This window comes from Plectropomus leopardus, chromosome 9 (assembly GCF_008729295.1).
Source record: "Plectropomus leopardus isolate mb chromosome 9, YSFRI_Pleo_2.0, whole genome shotgun sequence".
Lineage (NCBI taxonomy): Eukaryota > Metazoa > Chordata > Actinopteri > Perciformes > Serranidae > Plectropomus > Plectropomus leopardus.
In genome coordinates, this window is record NC_056471.1 from 3707726 (window position 1) to 3732585 (window position 24860).

At 39.1% G+C, this 24860-nt stretch overlaps 1 protein-coding gene across 3 annotated transcripts in view; it reads right to left on the bottom strand.

The window, feature by feature from the left end:
• Positions 1-2345: 2345 nt before the first annotated feature.
• The window catches only part of pcdh10b (protocadherin 10b), a 28189-nt gene continuing 5674 nt past the window's right edge, over positions 2346-24860 (bottom strand). For 2 of the 3 annotated variants that reach the window (XM_042493821.1, XM_042493820.1), the window contains exons 4-5: positions 10105-10467; positions 2346-3769 (exon numbers count right to left, since the gene is read on the bottom strand). In XM_042493821.1, the coding sequence (XP_042349755.1) occupies positions 3750-3769; positions 10105-10467 (383 nt within the window). In that variant the 3' untranslated portion in view covers positions 2346-3749. The remainder of the gene's footprint in view (positions 3770-10104; positions 10468-24860) is intronic. The other variant, XM_042493822.1, reaches the window with a different exon arrangement.

Genomic DNA, 24860 nt, shown 5'->3' on the forward strand with positions numbered 1-24860 from the left:
ACCATAATCTTCCTCGGATTACAGCCCCAACATCTACTTCAGACAGATAAAAACACACAACAAGATCTCCTAAATCTGCATGGCTGGTGTAAAAAGGAATTACAGAATGTGTGTTACAAAGGAGACGGTGAAGGGCGATAAAGATTATTTCTTCTTCTTGAATTGTAATTCAACATATTGAGGTCATGTTCTCCCATTAAGACATGTTTTGGGGGAAGTAATCACAAATGTTCATTTCATGCTCAGATTAGCGCGCTGCAAGGCTTTAATCACTCGCCTCAATCAATACGCTGATGGAGAGAATCAAGTGCTTTTATTTTGCTACCTTGTACGGAAAGCCAGAAGGCTCTTAAACGAGCTGCCTGAGTGGAAGGCTCCAAATAAAATATCAATTTGTATGAGGTTTACAGCATCGAAAAACCTCTGCAGTATAACCCAAACGACAAGTCTGGGCCTGCAATAAAAGTGCCATGTGTTTGTCTCCGGTGTGTAGTAAATGTTGCACTGCAATATCATCTGTCAAAGAGCCACAGCTTCACCCAGCTTCAACTGATTTGTTATGAACATAATGACTGACCATGAATGCACCGTGACAGCTTAGTGACATGAATCAAAAACTTGACCTTATGGGTTTAAAAAAAAATATGTAGATTTTTCAATTTAGAAAATTCTTTCTCATTATTCTGAGATATGCATTTTAAAGCTCAAAAACTAAACAAACTAACATCCAAATGTCAAAAAGCTTCAGACAAATTCAACACCTCATAAATCCAAACACACTGTCAGAAAGAAAAACATTTAAAATACAACTTGGCTGCCCTTGACCAGCCACAGTATGACAATGCTGCTTACATGTTTATGCAACACTCACAATACTGTCAATACTGAAGGCAGTACTTTTACTCGAATATGTCTGCAAACATCTTTCATCACCACTACTAGTTTAGAGCCCTTATGCGCTCCTGAATGACAAATTTTTTTGGCGCTACAGCTGCTCCCTGAAATAATGGTCATGTTTTCACCAAAAACTTTAGATATGGTATGTTTAGAACCAAAAGTAACCCCTACAAACAGGTACCTAAACCCAGTTCTGTAGCGTTCCCACTGCAGACAGTGCTCTTACATGTGGGTGAGATTGTGGTCATTCACTGAAGTCTGCACCTTGTTTATCTTCCACAGAACAGGGTTGCGTGCAGACATTTTCAGAACAAAAAAGAGCAGGCTGCATTGTGAGCCTCTCTCAGTGGGATATTTATAAATAGTTTTCTGCATTGAAGCCTTTTTAGGCAAGAGCGAGGGTTTTGCACTGTCGGAGTGCACTGGCATGGGGTCTGATGCATTTTTTTTCCACATGTGAGGATTAGAAAATGTGGAGTTAACATAATCTGCTCGAAATCCATATTTTTTGTTTTTAAACACTGCAGGACCAACTCATTACTAAGAGTGTATGCCATTCAAGGGAGACAATAAAAACAGATGGAGTGGTCAAAGTTGTCACATTGAAATATAAGGTGTTTTGATGGATTTACATCCTTAATTCATGCACTGAGTAACATTACAAGTAAATGTTCCACCTTAAAAGTTGCCAGCAGTCGGCTCAGTGAATTAAATAATTGTTTCTCAGTCTCCAGTTGCTGCTAGAGGCTGCACACATCCTTTCATTTTATAGTTAGAGTTTACCAATGGAAAGTGTACTGATGTATAAATACATGAAAAAAAGCAGCTCAGCCATGTGCACAGAGTGTAAAATCCACCTTTTAGTGCCAGAATAGTGTGCTAGGTACCCCAACAGAGGGGTGACGGAAAAATGGGAACGACAAGGAATGATTCCATTGATGTCATCCACAATTTCTCACAAAAGAAATGCAAAAACTGCATACCGCACAGAACTGGACTGCTTGGTGAATCAGAGTTTAACTTTTGTAACACTGCAGTCGCACCGCACGTCATGTGAACTGCAACAACCAATCACAGCAATCACAGCAGGCAGATATCTTTGCCTTCCTCCATTAATATCAGTCTGTGGTACAGACAATTTAAGCTGAATACACTCTCAATATCCACTCAAAATACAACAGCTGGAAGAAGCTCAGCTCTGCACTGAGGATTTTTGGTAAATAATCCAATGATACGGAGCTGGTTATGGTTGCTTAGCAACCTCAGACACGAACCTGCCTCCACGCTCTTGAAAGTTGGCACACAGTAGGCACAAGAGTAGCACCCAGCGCCCTAGTTCGTGCTTTCCAGACGGTTAAAGACGCAGCGTGTGTTTCGGCCCTAAATCTGTAACAATGCATTAGGATATCCATCAAAATAAAAGCACATAAGACCTTCCTTTTCACCATTTTTCAGTTTATTGTTGGCATATTGGTGTGTTTGTAAATGTGTGAGAAAGAAATATGTGTATACTTGATTCCACTGCATTGTGTACAACACCTTTAGCTTTTGGCCATGTTCTGTTTCTTTATAAATGGACCCTTAAAGTTTTGGTTACAATGACACAGAATTACCATGGATTTCAATCTAAATTATTACCTCCTTTTTATTTATAGACATGATCTTTATCAATATCCAAAAGTGGAAGAAGAAGAAAAAAAGGTAGAATGAAATAATGTCAAACAATGAGAACTTGAGTTTTACATCTGCTAAGGCTGTTCTGTCTCTCTTCATGTCTCCCACTGTGGAAAAAAAACAACAAAACGCCTTCATCAGGGGCACTTAAACAAGAGTGGAACCTCTGAATCAGAATGTGGAACCCAGCAAACGGATAGCACGCCTTCAGAACAAGTAGATATAGATAGATTTATATATAGAGTTTTATATTCAGCTTGAAACTTTAAAAGAGTACAGTAAACACTTCTCACACATGATAGAAACTACTTGACGTCTCAGAATTCAGGAAAGTGTAGGTCAAACATTGTCCAAGCCTACAGTGTGATGACAAACCAAACCCAAAAAAAAAAGAACAGAAAAGAACTGAGAATAAAAAAAAACAAAACATAAATTAAAAAAATATCCTGCCCACAATCTTTTCTTACAAAGTTTGAAGTAGATCGGAATAGAGACACCTGACCACACGAACAGAATAGAAAAATCTAAAACAGTGGTATTGCATTTTGAAATGCACAAAGATTCTTCCTGTACAATTTGGCGTCTCTCAGCGAGTACAAACGCCTAAAGGGCTCAGTGGCGGTTTTTCGGGGTGGCTCTCGTTTTTGATTTGTCTTTTTTCCCGTACACATATGTCGTCTGTTTTTTTTTTTTTTTTTTTTATTTTTTTCCTCAGAGATGTATACATCAGTGCTGTAAACAGGCACACGCAGATTGGAAAAAAGGACGGAGAGATCAGTGTCCCGTTAATATCTCTCCGTCGCTGCTGTCCTTCCTCCTCCTCTGTTAGTTTCTCAGTCCTGCTGAGACAATGGGCTCCTCCTGGTAAGGCTATCCATCTACCTGCCCGCACACATCCATCCCAAACCCCCCTTTCTTCTCCCTCCCCTCCCCTGTGTTCTCCTAATCCCCAGAGTGCCTCCAAAGCCCGGCAGTGCTCCAAGGAATTCCAGAAAGGGGGTCGTTCCTCATGTGGTGTGTGTGTTTTTAGATTCAAATATTTCGCTGGGTGAGGAGGGATGAGGGCAGAAATGGGTTGAAAACTTGATGCTTTTTCTTTTTTCTATTATATAGCCTTGGTCGTTGAGGGAGTGATTGTGCAAAGTCACGCAGTCTCCGGTATATCCACGCGGAACGAGCTAGCAAACCCTTTTCCTCGCTGCAAGAGAAACACAATGTCTGGTTAGGTGTGTGTGTGAGTCAGTACGTTCACATGATGTTAGAAGAAGTCAAATGATTGTGTTAGTCTGACTGAAAATTGACTTTTAAAATACATAAAAACATGTAAATCCAACTGAAATCATACCCTGTAAGTACATATATACATGCACAGTTAAGTGGAGCTTCAGTTATAGCTTCATTAGAGAACAAATGTTTTTGTCCAAGTACAAAAGCACCGGGGAAGAATCTATTTATTGATAGAAGTATGTCCAACTCCTGCATGGCAGGCAGGGTTATACTGTCTTTCAGCTAGCTGCTATTGGACCTTCTTCCGGTTGACCTATTACATCACATACCAAACAAGTTAGCAGCCACAAATGGGATGCATATCAAACAGTGACAACTTGGATAACTTTTGGGCGCTGTACATCTCATACTTTTTCTGCCTTTTACTTTTTACCTTCATCTTGTTTTGTTTTCTTCTATTCTTTTTCTTTTTGTCAGCTTTCTTCTCTGAAGTTATGCTGTTTGACTTCCAGGTCAAAACCTGGCATGGGGATTATGGAGCATGCGCAGAACATCTAGGCCAGTTCAAGTCTGATAGAGGCGTATAAATGAAGGAGTAAATCCATTCTCAAACAAGTTATCAAGGTGTCTTAGTCCGACTTCAAGAAATTCAACTCATTTTTCAGTAAGACTAACATGTTTACATGTGTTGTAAAAGTCCAGTTTTAATTGGAAAAATGCAATAATTCAATTTCTTTTAACAGAATGTAAGGGTACTAAGTCATATTTCTTGAAGTTGGACTAACACAGCTAGATAATGTTGTTGGGGCTCCGTATACACCTCAATCAGAGCTGAACTTGCCTAGGTGTTAGTCCCCATGCCAGGCTTTGACTGAAACTTGAAACTGTGCATATTTGTAGAAAAAAGCAAAAGAGGAAGAGGAGAAAACAAAAGGCAAAAAAAAAACCAGAAAAAGCATAGAGCACATACAAAATGTACAGCGCTGAATAGATTTCCATGTTCGTACTGTTCAACATGCAACCTGATGGTATGTGACATAATCGGGCAAACTGAAGATAGTCCAATAGCACCTAGCTGAATGGGGACATATCAACACCTACCATAGTGGAGTCAGACATTCTTCCATCAATAAATTGATCATCCCCTCGTGCTTATATACATGGACAAAGACAGTATTCCAATTAAATGGCCTAATTGAGCTATTACCGTAACTCCCCTTAATCCTTTAAAACTTGAGCAATTTGCTTTAACTCTTAAAAAAAAAAAAAAAAGAAAAAAAAAAAAAACATGGAAAGAAGGTAATGAGCAACTTAACAGGGAATGACCCACAATTTAGCAAGGAAATAATAAAAAGTCATAAAATTATTCCCCAAAAAATGAAAAAAAAAAAGTTAAAGTAAATAGGACTTGATAATTTAAAAAAAAAAAAACAATTTTGAATGTAAACACAGATTTCCTGGTAAATTGAGTTATTCGATTTGATAATTTCATGATGATTCTCTCTCTCTCTCTCTCTCTCTCTCTCTCTCTCTCTCTCTCTCATTTTCAGGTAATTTTTTTGTCACTTTTTACTGATTTCTTTTGCAATTTGCAGGACATTTCAAGTTGATGTTTGCTTTAAAAAGAAAAAAAAATCTAACATTTCAGAGGTTTAAATGATTGCAAAGGATATCAGAGCACAGCACAAGAAAACAATCCAGGTTTCAAAGGGCTAACTGTGCATATAAACACACTGAGTGTGTAAGTTGGGGGGGGTAAGTTTGTCTGAGAGGGACAACAGCAAACAAAAAAAGAAAGAAAACAGCATTTAAATGGCCTCATTCACACGGAATTAGAAGGTTCACACATGCACAACAACGGGGTAGGAAGTGTCACATCCCTCAGCTAGGCTGCTCCAATTCACTCCTGTGAAATGGCTCATGGATAATGTGTGTGTGTGTGTGTATGTGAAGTGGGGTGTGTTATGGGTTAGTGATGGGGGGGGGGGCTGGTGAATATTGCATGGCCACTTTTTTTTTTTTTTAGGACAACAACAAAACACAGAGCTAACTCTCATTCTTGCCCCCTCCTCCTCTTCTCTCCCCGCCTCTGTGTTGTCTGATGACGGTAATCACTCAGCTCTGGTTATAACCCCCCCCCCCCCCCAACCCGTCTCTCTCCTCCCCTCGGCACCCCACCCTGACCCGGCCCCAGGCCGGCCCAGGCCAGGCCCAGGCCTGCACCTCAGGGACAAAAGCGTCTCTGTGTATCACTGGCTGACTTGATCAGATTAGGAAGCTTCAGCCTCTTGGCATCATCATTCTATCCCTTCCTCCACTCCTCCTCCCCCCTCCCTCCCCTCTCCTTCTCTCTGACTGTTGTTCCCTCTTTGCTATTATCCATCCCCCCCTCGTTGCCACCCCCGCACTCATTAACATAATGGCCACAGTGATCTACTTTGAGAGAGGAGTGAGTGGCGGTGTTCGTGGGAAACGCGGCGATATTGTGAGCCCTTCACTTGGAGAGCAGCATCATAAGCGCATAATAAGCACATCCATGGTAACTATTAGAGGCCGAGCAGCAAACGCAATTTGAGTGGAATTGTCGGTTGGAGAGAACGAGGGGGGAAAACACCGAAATGAGAATCATTTGAAACTTGTTTAAATGGTTGCTGCTTAGTGTTTGGTTGCAGGAGAAGTTTTTTTTAGTTGTTTTACATCATGTCTATTACTGGAATTTAGAACAATAAGATTATAGCCTGCACACGCTGCTGTGTGGAAATCACCTGTGTTGGTGCTTATATTTTTCAGATTAGGATTGCCTGCCTTTAAAATGAACAAACCCTTGACATTGAAGCGATAGTTCAGTTTCTTTTGATTTGTGTGGACTGCTTATTCATAGATGGTGTATTACATGTAATAGATGTCAGTCACACACCACTAGTTTTGAGAAACAGGCTAGAGTCTGTTACGGAAGCTATCATAAATGTAAAATACAGATTCCCATCTATTTCTGTACTTTACGTTTATGCTTTCACACTTACATACGGAGCATATTTACATAATTAAATGTTTACAAACTGTGCCAATTGTTTACTATTACTGTATTTCTATTTTCTATTTTCTATTTCTATGTAATAGTGTTGGTGCTTATTTCTACCTGCAAAAATTCTCTATTCTTGGCATCAGAGCAACTGTAATGAACTGCATTTCCCCCCGGGATCAATAAAGTATTTGTGATTCTGATTACAATGTACTGCTGTGGAGGGGTCAGCAACAGAATGTATTTTAGATACCAATAAAAACAAAAAAGTGTTTGTTTAAGTGTTTACTATATTGAGAGTGTTTTTACTGCTTTACCCTAATGTTAGACAGTGATTTCCATCTGGCAAATATAGCTGAACACACGGGCTGCTGATCTACCACTGTCTCAAGTATTATGTTTGTTATTGTTAGTGTGTGACTTAAGTGTTAAAAGGGGTTAGTTCAGATTCACCAAAGTCACACAATCACAATAACTAACTACCTGTTTGACGCAGTGGAAGACTAGCAGGTCCCGTATTCAGTGAGTTAAAATGACTGGTTTTGTTAATGGAGTCCGGTGGCCTTGATGAGAGCATAGATGGAAAACTGAAGCTACTAATAGCTTTCCTGTCAAAAAGGAGCTGTCTGCAATAAAGGTAAAATGATGAAAATGTTAGCGTCCACTTCAAGTCAGATTGGATTTTTTAAGCTGAACTTTTTTTCCAAAACATGTTTTTTGCTAAAACATGTTGTTGCTGCCTCCATCCATAGCAGATCATTACTTAGCCTCTGTGTCGGACTCCAGTCAGCTTCTCCAAAACTATCTCTTATCTGTTTTGAACTTTCTGTCAATATTAGTGCATGGTTTATTGTCTTTATTTATCATTAGGTATTATTGATACATTCTTGCCATTGCTGAAAATAGCTTTAAATCACTGCAACTAGGGTAGTCTTGAGTTCTTTTGCCCTCAACCTCATTCTAAGTAATTCAGAGGATAACTTCAGCATTTTTCAACCTGGATTCTATTTTTAAATGTGTTTGTGTGTAACTGACTGATACAAACAACATTTTTTGAAACTAGTCTGTTATTAAGTTAAAGGGCAGCTGCACAACAGGCTGCAATGTAAACTAATGGTGCAATTAAACACTTTCATTATTTCTTCATTAAAAGTGGTTATTTTTTGCCACAGACAGGCTCAGATTGATATTATAAGTGGCTGAAGTGTATCTTTATCTTTCACTAGATCTGGTCTGTTTGTCAAATAGAAGTTTCGTTGTGATGTGACTAGGAGAGTAACCAGAGAAGCCTACAGAAAACGGCCTTGTAGCCTCTTGTTCACCCTCCACTGCCTGTTGTGCCTCTGCTCTTTAGATAGTCAACGCTTTTCATCCCCATACTCCGGTTTAAAAAGTACAAACACCCAAGTTAAAGGTCACATTGTCGAAATCAGCCATGACATTAAAAATGTTTTCGATGACACTAAACAATGACAATTCTCTCTCTCACATTCACATTTCCATGTTTATCTTCCTTCAAACAACATCTCAGAAGGTAAAGAGACAATTCTGCCACATATAATCTTAATCCAATAATACAGTGACAGTGTTCGACTGCATTATATGTTTATGTTTGTTGTGCTTAAAAAAAAGTATTGGATCGGTCGATCAGTTTCTATAAAGCTCAATATAACCAATGATAGTCAGTTCAAAACCGCCTCAATAATCCTCAATGCTGATCTTATCTTTCACAGCTGTAATACTGACTTTTATTTATTTATTTATTTATTTTTAAATTACATTTCTTAAAAATGTTCCGCTCTTCCGCATTGCTGCTGTAAAATACTTCAAATCCTCATTATAATCAACATTATATTATTATAACCACTTTCAGTTTTAGTTTATTTCAAGTCTCATTATATGTAATCACACCGTTCTCTTCTATTGTCACAAAGTATTATTACTGTATTTTAACAATAATTCTGTTAGTTAATTTAACATATTCTGTTAATCCTATAATGATTTCTTACTCTGCAGCATCACAGTAAATCCTCACAATTATTATTCATAAATGATGCTTTCCTTTTTCACAGTTTTAATTACTTGTCCTCTCCTCTATGTGTATTCATATACTGCTAAAAAACATAATACTAGTGCTGTCATTTCTAATCTTAATCAACCCAATCTTATCAAAACCTGCTTGAAAAGTTGGCACAGTGTGCTACAATGCAGCCTTTTGTCATAAGTGAGAAATTATAATGTGAACAATTGGTAGCTTGCTCGACATAACTTTTTGATCCAGGATTAAAGAAAAAATAAAAAGCCCAGCAAATGAATAAAACATTAATTAACGGCGGGAAAAAAAAAAAAAAAATTCCCTGCTGTTCCTAACAGCACGCTGCGGTTTTAAATGATGGCGCTGGGGAAGCAGCGGTGCTCTGACAGTCTGATAATTCCAGCTAGCTGTGTCGGATGATGAGAGAGGGGGGCCTCTTCAGGCGCTGCTTGACAAAATTATAATTAAGCATTATCACCAAATTGCAGTGATTGAGGATGTATCTCTTTGTGGCCTTTGAATGAGAGTTTAGAAACAGTAATTCCTTGGGAGAGTAATGTTTCCTTCTTCTTTTTTCATGTTTCTCCACAAATATCTGAAACTGTTTTTTTTTTTAACACGGTGACGTCTGAGAGGAGAGCTCACTGCGCGCGGTTGTTCTTTATTGACTGAAAAAAATGTGAAAACAGCTATTTTTTTCATGAACGTGAAACAGACAGTTTTGATTGCTGGGCTTCGTAAGAGGGTCGGTAGTGCTTGTATTCCTGCAGCCATTTTTTTCCATAATGAGACAGAACTATCTTAATTCTAACATCTCCACCCACATCATATATATATCATAGACCATAATAGCTTTTGGCATGTTTAATTTGGAAAGGCCCACAGGCCAATCAGTGCTGAAGGCTTCTCTGTATGTGTGTGTGTGTATATATGTGTGTGTGTGTGTGTGTGTGTGTGTGTGTGTGTGTGTCGGAATGAATTGAAACGGTAGGTGAGGGGAGATAAGATCATCACATGCAGGAGATAATGGAGATGCCTGAGAAAGAGGGAAGAGTTAGTTAAACACTCTGACAGGAGGGCCGGGAGAACAGGGGTCAGACTTGAAATGAATTTCACACTTCCTTCCGCCAGCCAATCCAGGGAGAAAATTTAATTTGGAACCATTTTTTTTTCCTTTTTCACCTAATTCGATCACCAGATCAGAGAGCGGGGCGGGCCCTAATAGGCCGGAGCAAAACACAATACTCACTTAAATAAGCTGGGTTATAAGGCGCTCTGGAGCTAGGCAGAAATGCTTCCAACTCTTTCCTCTCTAGGGAGCCCTGCTGGTGGCTGTGGTGATGGTTTTTGAGAAGATGGTGGTGGTTGTGGTGGTGGTGAAGGTGACTGAGAGGCGTCTCTTTGCCAAAGGTGGAGAATGACTTATCGGCCATTTGCTCTGGGCTTTCAAATACCTCTGTGTCCGGGACTGAGTCCATGCCGGGCACGTGGAGGTTGCTGCGATAGTCCGGGCCTTGGCGCCCGTCAGAGGGCACGAAGCTGGGCATCCAGCAGCGATCCGAGTGGCCCAGGGCCTTACACTCCTCCGTGCAGTTAGAGAAAAGATCAGCGCCTGGAGAGGAGGAGGGGAGGAGAGGAAGAGAGGGAGGGATGGAGGGAGGGGAAGAACACAAGAGAGGTGTTTAAGTCTTTAGCATTTCTTGAACAAGCAAGACAACAGGAAACATGACACTGTGTTACACACACACACACACACACACACACACACACACACACACACACAACTCGATCTGACGCATTTCCGCAAGACTTTCTTTCACAATATGTATTTATACAACCTGCTTTTTGATTCATCATGTCAGGGCTTTCTGTTTCACCGCCGTTAAGATCAAAGCCGCATGAACAATGGATAGAAAAGCCTCTCTGCTAACACACACACACACACACAAATATATAGGCAGACACACACACAGACACACTTATGGTAAAAGGCAATGGAAAGACAGGGACTCGTGGGACTTCTCATCTTCCTTTGAGAAGTCCTTGAAGTAATTTAACATATACAGTATCTACTTTATGCTGATGTACATGTGCTGAACTTGAGGGTTTTCATGTCATGTTATTTTATACATCTACCTTTAGCACGATTCAGAGGGAACTATTGTGCATTTTACTCCACTACATTTATCTGCTGGCTCCAGTTATTAATTGCTTACTTCTTAATGTAAGAACAAAGGAGAGTGAATGTGGAGTAATAATCACAACAATTAAATAAAACCAGAGCTGTGCTGTGGCTATTTGCCTTTGGTCAACTGAGACAACTGGCACTATATGACAGATGACTATATATGTTCTTTATTTGATTCTTTAAATTTGGAATGCACTCTACTCCATAGAATCGATCTCACAGCTAGAGTTACTGATAACTTACTTATTTAACCCTTCGGGATAGTTCAGCGCATTTCACACACTTTTCAGTCTTCATTTTTTGATAATTTTGGCTATGTTCATGCATATATTTTGGCAGGATTGTGTATTTTTGTTCAATCTTGGAATTTCCAGCTCAGCTTCTACAATATGTCTAAAATACACTGTGAAAACAAACGTGTTACACTCATACTGTTAAGTGCAAAAAAATGTGCCACTGAAACCCAGTCAAACTGCAATTTTTGATCCCACAGCCATCAAAGCATAAAAACATGCATTGTATTATTTCTTGGTGTCATTCTGGGCTTTTGCCTTTTGTAGTTTTTACTGTATTACACCTGATGATGTGTTTTATTTATTTATTTATTTATTACTTTTGTTTTTTAACATCACAATCAATGCAGCTGTAATAATAATAATAATAATAAATAATAATAATAATAATAATAATAATAATAGTAATAAAAACGTACTGAGGTATAGTATTTTTTTTTCATCAAAAAACATAGTGGCATCATGACAAGAACCTGGCATTTCAAGGCTTAAAATTCTAAACAAAATTAATGAATAATATTGATTGGAGTGATGTTTAAAAAAAAAAGAAAAAACTTAGTGAAAGTTGAAAATTATTTTAATGTATAATATTTTTAAAGCCTGTTTTTGAAAACGCATTTTGTGTGCAGAGCGATACGAGAGTGGTTCATATTAAAGCGGGAACTAAGGGTTAAGAACAGTGGCGATTTAAACCATTAAATACAGACATTAGTCGACTTAGACAGTAGTACTATATAATACTTGTTTTTTATTTGATTATTTTCCTTTGATGATACTTTTAACTTGAAATCCACTCTACTCCACTACAGTTATCTCCCAGTTACTAATTACTTCCTCATTTAAAATCAGAGGAGAATCGAAACAATTAAATATTGCTTAAATATTGCAAGTTGTATTGTTGTCATTTCTCTTTCGTTGATGCAGACAGTTGGCACAATATAATATACTTGTTCTTATTGATCACTCACATATGAAACTTTAAACTTGTAAACTGCTCCACCATATGTGTCTCACAGCTATGGTTACTAATTACGTACTTCCTTATTTAAGAACAGAGGGTAATGGGAAGTGATGATAAAAACAATTAAATACAGCCATGTTGTGGGCTTTCCTCAACAGGACACTCAGACAATTGGCATTATTTAATGTGCTTGTTCTTTCTTTGATTATTTCTGGATGTTACTTTATAATTATAATACTGTAATCCACTCTGCTCCACTACATTTATCTCACATCTCCAGTTACTAATTACCTACCTCTGTATGTAAGGACAGAAAGGGGAGTGACAATCATAACAATTAAATACAGCCAAAGACATGCTGTGGACATTCATAAACTAGATTCATCTAACAGCTGCATGTACTATGCAGACTAAAACAAAACACAATCAGTTTATATTTCAGCCTGTGAACTGGTGGGACACATTTATTGTTATGCAACACTACACTACAGCTGTGTGACAGTCATCCCGTACGCACCTGTCTTTATTTCACACCAGGCTGAGCCGCAGCCGAGCATTTTTCCTGTTTTTATTTATTTATTTATTTATTTTTTTTTTTACGTTTCAATGCATCAAGTTTACACAAGTAGCATTACATTTTAGTAAATGCACCCAAAGCAATTGGTTTTAAAATAGCTTCACTGCCGAAAAAATAAAAATAAAAATCTGTCTGAACAAGGCATTTAGATTTATTAAGCATTCAGAGCTTAATCCAAAGCAGGAGTCCTATAACACGTGAGTGAGGGCTGTAATTCTACTGTTTACGGGATGTTCTGGAAAGTGTCTTGAAACAGTAGAATCAAGAAAATTAAATTCATAAGCATTAAAAATCGGGAGATGTTTTTCTTTTTTGTTTTAAGAAACTGGCATTTGTTGTTGAATCTTGGACTAAATGGTTAAGAGGACAATTTCTTGCCTTGAAACTGTTGAAAAACATTTTTGTTTTTCTTTTTTCCCCCTTAAACTATTTCAAGGCTTCTGTGTTACAAAAGTCCTCCAGCACACAATGAGACGTCTCTGTTGTACAAACGGGCCGTACACTTTAAGGGCTTGTCATTTTGTATTGTTTCCTGGTGAAAACTATCAATGCACTTTGCAAAATATTTTGGGGTTTTTTGAGAAGATTCAAACGACTCAAAGAATCCCAGTTTGTGATGCTAATGAAGTCAACTACCAGAAATACATTCCCAACCGGGGACATGCTCACACAGTCAAGAGTAAAGACAGTTTTATTTATAGCACCCAGACTTGCAAATGACAAATTTTCTTCAAAGTCCTTTGAATCTGTAGAGCATGACACCATCTACCCTTAACCCCTCTGCTCAGATAAGGGAAACATCCCCAAATAACCTTAAATGGGGAAAAAGGAAGAAACCTCAGAGAGCAACTGAAAGAAAAAGGGAACAGACATACAGAAATAGCAAGAGTTAATAAAATACCAGTAATGCATGCTGTGAAAATACTCTGTTACAGGTAAAAGTCGTGAATCACTTAGGTAAGTAATTACAACCAAGTGTAGACAAAATATAAAAAGTATTAAAACTTTCTCTGTGACTGTTTAGCAGGTGGCTTTCCATCAACCCTCAAACTGAAATTGTGAATATAAATTGGAATGGAAAAAAAAAAAAAAATTGAAAAAAGTCTTTACGATTGCATGAGGTGGTATTTCAGGCAATTAAAATAAGCCACATTTCGTAAAATTGCACTGAAACACTTTTTTGGCTTTTCTAGGTCACATGATGCTATGGCTATGAGCTTGTCAGTAGGAACTGGCTCCCTCATGATGCAGCAGGAGCTACGAGAGGAGTTATCACATCACATAACTCTTCAAAAGTTGAGCAGATCATCCAGTTTTGAATCCACAATTCCTCTGTGAAATCGTGGACTATCAGCTCCCAGAAATCCCTCGTACATGGCCGCTCCCATGTATAAGGGGCTAGCCTTTCCATTATCGCTCACATAACGCGCCTACGTGGCCTTGGGTTGGAAAAAATGATGGCTAGTGCGGTGGCTGCAATAGAAATAAACCTGCTAATGTTTTGAACATCCATCGCCATGCTTCCTGGAATGTTATCACGACAGCAAAAGTTGCATAACATCTAGAGAGAAGTCGCACAACATCATTTAATGGAAATGCATACACCTCACAATCATGTTTTATCAACATTTTGAAAATATCACTTAAGTTTTGCGCAAATCTGTAATGGAAACTCACCTAGCTTATTACTTATTTCTAAAGCAGGATTTTACTGTTGTAGTTGGTTGAGGTGGAGCACATCTTGACCTACCAAACAATGATTATTTTTAATTGTGCATTATTTGCTGATTTTTCAACTCTTTTCTTAAATTCAGAAAACAGTAAAAATAAAAATCCACATTATTACAAATTAGGGTTGCAAATTATAAGCAATTTCCTAAACACTTTGCTTCTACCAAATGAATGCATTTTTTCACTCAAACAAGGCTCAGAGCAACATATTGCATACTCTAACTGATCTATCGATTGAAATGTACATGTTCAATAAAATTCTTAACTACCCATTAAACAATCATCAATTACTCGTTATTATCCCTTGAAGATAAGTTGAAATTATTGCAACTATTAAAAGGAAAAGCAGTAAATCTTCACATCTGAGAAGCTGAAGCAGGAAAGGTTTTTACATGAAAAATGTCCGAATGAATGTCCAAATAGTTGCCTATAACTTTTCTATGCAATTTATTTATAGACTCATCTTTTAGCTGTACTTGTGCAGCGTAATGTAAAGTAATGCAATTGTAAGGTAATTTTATGAAGACAAGGTCAGTGCATAATAAAACATTGACCTTATATGAAACAAGGAGACATGCACTGTGCCAGCTTTTAGCAAAATTGCTACTTTCCGCCTGTAGCCCCTACGCAGGTAAGTGGCACTTTGTCATGTTTGTGTGCAAATTATTTCATTTGTTAAATCACTAGTAACTAACGCTGCAAAATAGCCCTAGTGATGTAAAAAGGAGTTCCCTCTGAGAAGTGGTGGAATAAAACTAGGAAGCAGCACGAGAGGAAAATACTCAAGCAAGTACCACAAATGAATGCAGAAGTTCACCGCTTGATTAAATGTACTTAGTATGTACTTTAATTGCTGAATGTAAACTCCCCCAAGGTTGCTGCTGAAATTCCAAGAACAAAGACCCTGAAGCAAAGCAGCAAAGAAAAAAACGTCAGTGTTTGGCTCTGCAGACAGATAGCCTGTGGCTATGACCTCACACGAATCTACAATCGGATGCAAAACATCACAGGTCATTCTTTGTTTCTGTGTGTGCTGCAGGCACTTACACGCACCAACATGCATCTGACAAAAAAAAAGTTCCCGTGGAATAGGTGGGTGGAATTAATATGACAAAGTGAGAGCGTGTGTGTGTGTTTGTAGGGGTTGAGAGGTGAGTGCAGTCTTCAAAGCCATTGCAAGCACACTGCCCGCGCTCCCTTTAGCCCGGCCATTAGATTAACCAAACCGCAAACTCAATAGTATTGGATTACCCCGCCTGCCCCTGTCCTGGGCCCTCAGTCTCACCCCATTTACTAAACCTATTGTCCTCCATGAAAGGCTGGCTGCAGGTACGACCGAAAACTACTTTGACAGGCTTGCTTTCATGTGGAGTAATTATTTGCAAGGCTTTTTAATAGCTGGAATTCTCTGTGAGAAAATCACTTTTTTTTTGTTGGAGAGCAAAAGGGGAGCCGAGTTAACAGCAGCGCTCGCTGTTCGGCAGCTATTCAGGGCGAGTGTAAGCCTTAAGCCAAATTGTGTTTTCATTGGCCCATATGTTTTTTGTTTTTTTTTTGCTTTTTTTTTGCAGTAGAGCCTAGATTCCGCATTTGCATGTATTTTGAAACCTAAATCCGCTTGTTTTGTGTATATGTGTGTCTGAGTCGCTACAATCTGAACTGTCCAGCTAGGGCTATCTGCTACTAATCCCTCTGAATACAGACTGATTAGACTAAGGTCTGCTGCCATCCCAGTAAGCACAGTGTGTGTGTGTGTGTGTGTGTATGTGTATGTGTGAGTTTTGTTGTGTGTGTGTCTGTAGCGGTCAGCAAAGGGGGAATTTGCTTTGTTACAAAGCGGATTAATTTGGCTTGCCGTCACTAACAGCTTGGAAAAGTGCCCAGTCTCCTAACGAGAGGGTTTCTTATTAAATATTAACCAACATGCCATAAATACACCATCACATTACGTTTTAATACGGCCTCTTACATGGGAGGAAAACGACTTGGCTGTACAGCTTGATGGGGGGAAGCGAGCAGGACGCACGCTGGGTGCTGACATACTGTATGGGCGCACCTGGATGTGCAGCGAGTACTGCATTGTGGGCAGCACACGGAGAAAAAAAAAAGTGGAAGGAGGACACAGAGCTCTGCTTCCATTACAAAATGGATGCTGTGTTAATTCTCAAAATGGGAACGGGAAATGTGGCATTTAGACTCAGTCAGAGAGATAAGACTCTTTCTCACACACACACACACACACACACACACACACACACACACTCAAACACACACGCACAGAGAGCGAGAGAGAGAGAGAGAGAGAGAGAGAGAGAGGGGAAGAAAGACAGAAGGAGAGGGCGGGTAATTTCAGCCACAAAGCCAGATTAAGACATCTTGATATTTCTTGACATTTTGGCAAAATGAGATGTTCCCCTGGCACATTAGACATTCTCTATCAAATCACGAGGATAAAAACATTTCAGCTGTAAAATTGAACCAATGGCCACACACACACACACACACACACACAGACATGGACACACACATACAGAGCCTGAACCATGCTTAAAATGTGAATAAAGGTTGTGGGTAATGCCCTTATCTCTCCACTACGTGGTCCTCCAACAATTTTCTCAGAGCAAACAGTCGGCGTGAGTTGTGAGGCTTCGCCCGGCTGCTTAGTACAGTATCTGCCTTCCACTTCAACGGCGGATGAAAAAGAAGTGTGTCAACATGTCTCGCACTAAGCCAAAAACAAGCAGAGCGAGCGGCGAGGAGACACGGGGAGGGGAGCGCAAAGCCATCCTGAAGCGCACTGACCCTCGTTACTTCTAGCGCCTCATCTCATCTTTAGCATTCTGCACGGCGCTCGCACAGGGCAAACGCAAAGTCTCGATAATAACCTTCATTTGGTAATTGGTATGCAGAGGTCTGAAAAATGAATTACTGATCAGCGAGCTGTTACCAGGGTGATAACATGAACCGTGGGCCTAAGGAGGAATTCATCACGACAGCGGGGAAAGATGGGAGTGGAGTGGGGGCTTGGCAGGTAGAGTGTGTGTGTGTGTGTGTGTGTGTGTGGGGGGGGGGGGGGGTTGAAAAGTGGATAAGCGCCTCGACTCAATCTTCTCCAAGTGTGTGACATTGGCTATATTGATAATATGTACTTTACACATGTAGCAGGACTGGAAATGGGGTCCCAGAGGGGACTCCCGGGGCCGCAGAAGGGGTCCTGGAGGGTTCAGCAGCAAATGAGGAGCACTCTAATTCCACAGGAAAATGTACCCATCACACAATGTATGGAATGACCTTTAACTCAGAGTAAGGTCTCAGAGTTGTCTGATATCGAACAGAATTGTCAACTCATTACACTCTGTTTCCATCTTCAGTCTGACGTTGCCTCCACTCTAACCTATTACTGGGAGGTGAGGGGGATTCGATTTTCTCTAACCAATGACTAGAGACTTGGGCTGGGTGTCAGTACTCAATACCTTCAAACTGAGAAAAACAGACTGAAATAACCAAACATACTATCAAAACTTCTCTAATACCCGTATTTGATTCTTTTTGTATCCAGACCTAGAAAAGTGGCATTTTACGCAACTGGATGCTTTAATTAACATGATGGGTATCAAGTGAGGTAGAAATAAAAGTATCGGAAGAAGTATTATATTGGTATCTGTATCATTTTATGATCCTGGTATTGGTACTGGTATCATGATTGTTTAGACTAGTGGTTCCCATCTGGTGGTTCGAAAAGAGTGTAAAGTTTGGCATTCTGAATTGGCCACAAGTGATTTTGAGCGTGCCAAGTTTGTGAAAGACCAACTTTATTTTGAAGCACAGTGAATTTCTGGCACAGAGCTTTTAATTTGAAGGGCTGTTTCTGTTTATTCTTGCAATATGATATATTTCTTTGTGTTCTAAGCCAATGTGTTGTTTACATTTTGAGAAATGAAATATAATTTTTCTAATGTGTGGACACTGAGCCAATGACTAAGGTGAACTCTGGACCCTGAGGCTGGACCCGTTAGGAACCATTGGTTTGGACAACAGCCAGCCCTATTAACGATCAACTTGTCCGCCTGGATCTATTGTTATTTCAAGTCCACACTTATACATAGCCATGGGGGAAAACTGCAATAAAAAAACCCATGGCAATGAAGTCATTATTACTTCTCATTGGTTCCTCCCAGGCCCCCAGGCAGTGCAACAGGCTTTGAAGCCAATTTTTACTGTGTCCAAAGAATGTAATTACAGTCCTCAAGTCCGTCACATGATTCCAATGAGCCCAAAAATACTTTTTCCCACAGACTTACTTTGGGAGACAGAAGTCTGTAAATCTGTGGGTAAATGACTTGTTTTACTATCATGATTTAATCCACTTAATCAAACAACATTTGAGAAGTCTAGAAGAGCTGCACACTATCCACATCAAAGCCAACAGAGCGCTAAACCTGACGTAGCCAGCTCGTACAGCTGAAGTCCGTAGTGCGCATCCTCTGTGGGCCCAATGATGCGCGGCACATCCAGGTAATTTCATACGATGGAAATAGAACTTGTTTGGCTTCTTACACCACTGAGCAGCTTTCATAGGAATACATGGGGTTCCACCTCTAAAGGTGTATCCAGGTCCCTTAATACAGGCATGGTTCCAAAAGTGTCACTTGAAAATGCTAATGTTAATATTTATATGTACAGAGTTTAGTATATACCGTCAAATGATGCCACACACTACAGAATTTATAGCCTAAACTAAATTGTAATACCTGTCCCTAGATTTGCTAATTATCCCCCACCCCACTGTACTTATTGTATTGATGGACTGTCAACCAAGAAAATACTGTTTGATCTCTAAAAGAGAATAAGCAGTAAATGCATTGGGGTTGTCAGATTCAAAGTTCTGGAGCCAGACAACTCTCAGAGAACAATAGCCCCTCAACAAAAGTCTTCCAGTACAAAACACCAGAAAAGCTTGCAAGTGGACTTTGAGTTATTATTTTCAAGATCAAGGGGGAAGTTTCACACTCAGAAGTTTAAAGCTCCTGGGACTGAACATAATTAAATAAAGATCCCATTATTGAAGTTGAAATTGGAGTTGAAATTAGTGAATTTCGTGACAATTGCACAAAAAAAAAAAATAAGTGACAGTATGTAAAACTGATTATTCATTTCAATCATTTAGTAAAATTTGATGGTTTGCAGTTTCTAACTGAATATTTCAATCTGGTTGTATTTTCACTCCCATTATATGCCAGAAAAAAATATGGTACTTTTTACTCCACAACAATTATGTGACAGCTATTGTTACTAGTTACGTAGGACACTAAGATTTTACACAGTGGAAAAAACATATGTTTTTTAAAAAATATGATGCATTGTAAAACATGTCCTACTTTGACCAGATAAAATGCTAAAGTAACTCAATTCTGCTTATATGTTATGTATGTAGTTTTATATTATTTGTCAGCGATAATGTAATAAACTGTATATGCTCTGTAGTAACTGGACAAGAGCCTCTTCCTGCTTGTAAATGACCTTTCATGTATTTCCTCCTACATATAAATGAGTTACTGTCTTACACACAGTACACATAGGAATATACTACATGCACATACATGAGAGTGCTAAATATGGAATGGAACATATGTACAGTTCAAATTGAAGTTTCTATGAGTGAAAATATGTGCACATAATAGTTAAAAATCTTTACCGGGAAAATATATGCATATGAGGTACAACACATATATGTAAAGCTCTCCTCTATGTATTGTATGCATCAATGCATTTCCATCTTGCATGCATATATTCTCTATAATGTCAAATTAGCGTGTCTGAAAGTGAAAATAACTCAACATGGGAGTAAAAATCAATGCCAGTAAGGAGGCAAACGGTGACAGAGTAATGATATATGGATGTGAAGGAACAATGAACATATGTGAGAGGCCCTGAATAAATTATGGCCTGAACAGCTATGCATAGTTGTGCCTAATGAGTAACATTTTGAATGCAGGAATTTAACATTTAATGAAGTATTTATTAGTATGTTCTTTTCTAGAATATGATATTTTTACTTATCTGAGTTTTATCAACACTTTGATTCATTAAAGAATCCCTTTGGACATTATGAGCATTAAATCAACAGAATCATCACCTTATGAGGCACATTTGTCATGATTCTTGACATTTTGTAGGCTAAACATAATACCATTAAACACTCGTGAAAATAATGTTTTAGCTTCTCTTACATGTCGGTTCTTTATCATTTCAAGATCTCTACAGCTCTGTACATGTCGAATATGTAGGACCACCAAAGTAACCCCAAGTTTTCTAGGGTTAGGGTTGTTATTTTTTTACAGTCCTAGAGCATATTCTAAAATACAAAATGGGTGATTTTGAGATTTTATGTGGTAGCACATGTTTTACAACAATATGTTCAGTAGCAGCAGTAGCAGTACTAGTGGTAGGTGTGATAGAAATAATAGCAGCAGCAGTTAGTACGTATAGTGCTAAATTTATGCATTTCTCACGCCTTTCACCAAACAAAAACATGCATCCTCGATGAAATTATAGGGCCATCACATCATCACTGCCATAACTCCACACATATCTGCACTTCGCGCTGCGTAATGGCACATAATGTGCAGTATTTGTTCATTTGAATCCCTGCTTTCGACCTTTAATGCAAATCCTCCTCCTCGCTCTCACACGCTCTCTGTCACTCTCCACCACACACCGAAAATGCCTTGAAAATAATCTCAGCACTGAGCCGCCCAATATAGAGGTTGTTTCTCACAAGATCAAACATTTTGTAAAATCTATAATGTTTCATCTTGTTTCTATGTCCTTTCCAGGTGATGTCTGGACTCTTTGTGACTCTTTAAGTGTGTCCTTGATGAGGAAAAAACGGTGTGGTTTTGATCAGGAAACAACAGAGCACACACAGCCTGAAGCAGCAGAAAATGTTGGCACTACAACGCAGCCGACAGCAGGGGAAAAAAAAGAACACAAATCACTATGTCAACAATCTCGTAGCGGCGGTTGTCAAAAATACAACCAACGCTAGGGTAAAAAAAAAAAAAAGGAAAAGAAGACATGACAAATGATGGGGCAATGAGAATAAACAGCACCATCCTCCTCTGTGACGCCTGTTTCCAGCATGTCCAACACGTTCACACACCAGCATTCATCTGTCAATGTGTAATGTTCTCATAGTTCAACAAATTTAGCCCAAGACAAAAAAAACAAATGCTCCAATGAATCTGATCATGTGGACAAAAATGTCTCAGTGGAAAAAAAAAAGGAAGTTCAGATTCCCCCCCCCCCCTTACGTCCCCTGTCAAAGTCAAGAGAGGAGGCTAACGCTCCGCTGTGATGGATGACATGGACACGTGTTTATTTAACATTAGCATTTATTAAACACTGATGCGCTTCGAGTGCACCCTTGCTGCTGACAAACTGAATTAACACGCAGAGAGTAAAGCCTGTGCTCTTTTTTTATGCAGCATTGTGGGAGCTGAATTGTGGGACGCTAAGCCACGCTATCAATTATCCTAATCAAACAAAGACTTAATGCACGGCAAATAATCGGTTTAAAATGGCTGATAACTCGGCAACAAAGTAACTGTATCCTATTTGCAACACCAAGGGTACTCAAAGTCAGCCGGAGAGTGCTGCTGCATCACAACTGGACAATACAGCACAGCGTACATGAGGGTGTGTGAAAAGGCAGGCCCGCGATGAAACACACTGGAAATAGGACATAAAGCAGCTGCTGGCTCAGGCCCGCCCCACTGGGAATGGAAATGTCCCGCAGTGGTGAAAAAAACTAAAAATTAAGTCTCAATACTTTTGTGGCACCAACTGAAATGTGTCCATAGCACCAAAATAAATGAATGGCTAAACTTTTGTAGTCTTCCTTAGTGAAATCAATGATTGATATATTCTTTGATCACACAGTTCCTGATTTAAATTTAATTTAAATAGAAAATGTTCCACAACTGTGAGAAACAAGAACTGATGCAAACTACAGGTTTGTTTGTTTTTTGGGGTTTTTTTTAGCAGCATCACAATACGACTAATTAGATTAAGAATCTTGTTTTGGAGATTTAGACCCTCAGAGGCCAAAAAAGCCTCTAAAGGACTTTACATGTGGTCATTTGATACATTGCTAAATATGACCTGAAATAGAGGATTTTTAGGCTTCTCCAGCATTATCATCTAATATCACCAGCTTTAGATATAAAAGTACTGGTGTCAAACTCTAGTTTTATTACCTTTAATCCACACATTCACATCATTCTCACATGGTATACATGATTACTTAACTTAGTGCTGCTGCTTTGTTAATGAACTGTGTATGTTATGTGCTTTTTGTCGTACCTATGTCGCTGTTGGTTTTTGAGGTTTTCATCATAGGAGGCGAAGATTTCGTTTTAACTTCGGGAGCTGGGTGTTGGGGGCAAAGATAAAACAGAGGGGTTTGGGGCTCCTCTGCCTCTGCTTTCTGTTGATGTTTTGCATCACCAGTTTGTGATTTTTTTTCTGCATTCATTAATAGTCTTTCATTTTTTTTCAAAATAAAAGTCCTTTACTACTTTCATGTTTTCTTATGTGGGGACAAAGTCACATTTTCTAAATACTGAGTGGGATGTTGCCTCTGCATCCACCCCACAGAACTCTACACCGATGTTTGTGTTGGATGCTGCTATTTGATGCTATCTTGGGGAGGTTTTCATCCCAATGTGACTTCCTACTTAAATAAAGGTTCTATATAAGGTGTGCATTCTTGAATAGTTTTACATTTAATCTGCTTGTAATCAAACTATGCTGCAGGACATATGGGACTCAATTCAGGCCTGCAGGACAACATCCGACATTTGACCCTGCTGGTTCTTTTTGTTAAAAGAGCGAATAAAATAATTTTCTCTTCTTTCTTGTTAAAAAGGAATGATAGGGTTTCCACACAAATCAGAGTGTTAAAAGGTTACATTTAATGCTTTTTAAGATCTTTCCAAGATAATTTAACCAAATCTAAGTGACAAATTGTTTCGTTATTCAAGCATTGCAAGTTAGTATAAAAGTAAGTAGTATATATGAGAAGTGCAGAGGTGGTTTTTGTGTTGGGATATGGTTATTTGAGTGAGTCAGTCTACAATTTGCCAACAAATAAGTGCAAGTATAGAGTACAAAGACAGTATTAGGTTTTGTAACATCAGGAATGTGGACTTTGATACAGAAGAGCTCGACTGATTTTTTCCAAAAAGAAATTAACGCTAATGACAGATAAAACATTGGTGGCAATTAAAGGTTAATAAATTGAAAATTAAGACTACTTAATGAATTTTAAGGCCCAATATTTATAAAATGAATAGATGAGACTGTTGAAGGACCTGCAGACACCCCAAAAGTGCTGAAAAAAGGACTAATCTGTTCACATTCAGCAACCAGCCGGGGTGCTACAGTGGTGAAAAAGACAAAAAAAGACACTGAAACTGTGAAACTAGTGCTTAACAATTGTGTCCATTACACAGAGTTGGCATCAAATGTGTGTTCAGATTCACGTTTCTATAGAGCTTTCTTTTATCAGATAGATTAGATTTCGGTAAAGGTTTCGCACAGCCTCTTATGTGTGGAAATCATCTAACATTTGACACCTTTGGCTGATTTTATTTTTATGATAAAAAGGGTTTAAATTCCACAGAGCATCAAAAAGTGTCTCTGGTTTGGTACTGAAACTCAGGTACACATTTCAAATGCTGCTCAGCCCTACTTTTGATAACAGAGTGTGACTATTCATGACAGAATATGAACTCTGGCTGGCAGCGCTCACACGAAATGCTAATGCACTCAAAATAGGACAACTCCATCCACACAAAGCAGCTGGCTGCCTCAGTCCCGATTAGGAGAGAAAATCTTCCACGCTGGTGAGAAAAGAGAAACCTGGAGCAGTTGTGCAGGTCTAACGCAGAGCTCCTGAGCTAAAACGGGGATCAGGTCTTTGTGTTTCTGTTTACTTGTGGTCTGTGTGACCCACCAAGGCCTACTGGGGTGACAGTGGAAGTGGCAGGCAAGCTGGGGGGGGGGGGGGGGGGGGGGGGGGGGGGCTGCTGTGGCCGACCAGACACGATGACAGTCTGCAGAGAGATGCAGCGAAGAAAGCTCGCCACTGAATAAAGACATAAAACCGGCATTCACAGCTCAGTGGGGCCCCATTGTGTGAGCTCAGATAGGAGGGGGAGATTAAAAAAGGAAAATAAAAAGGATGGGTATG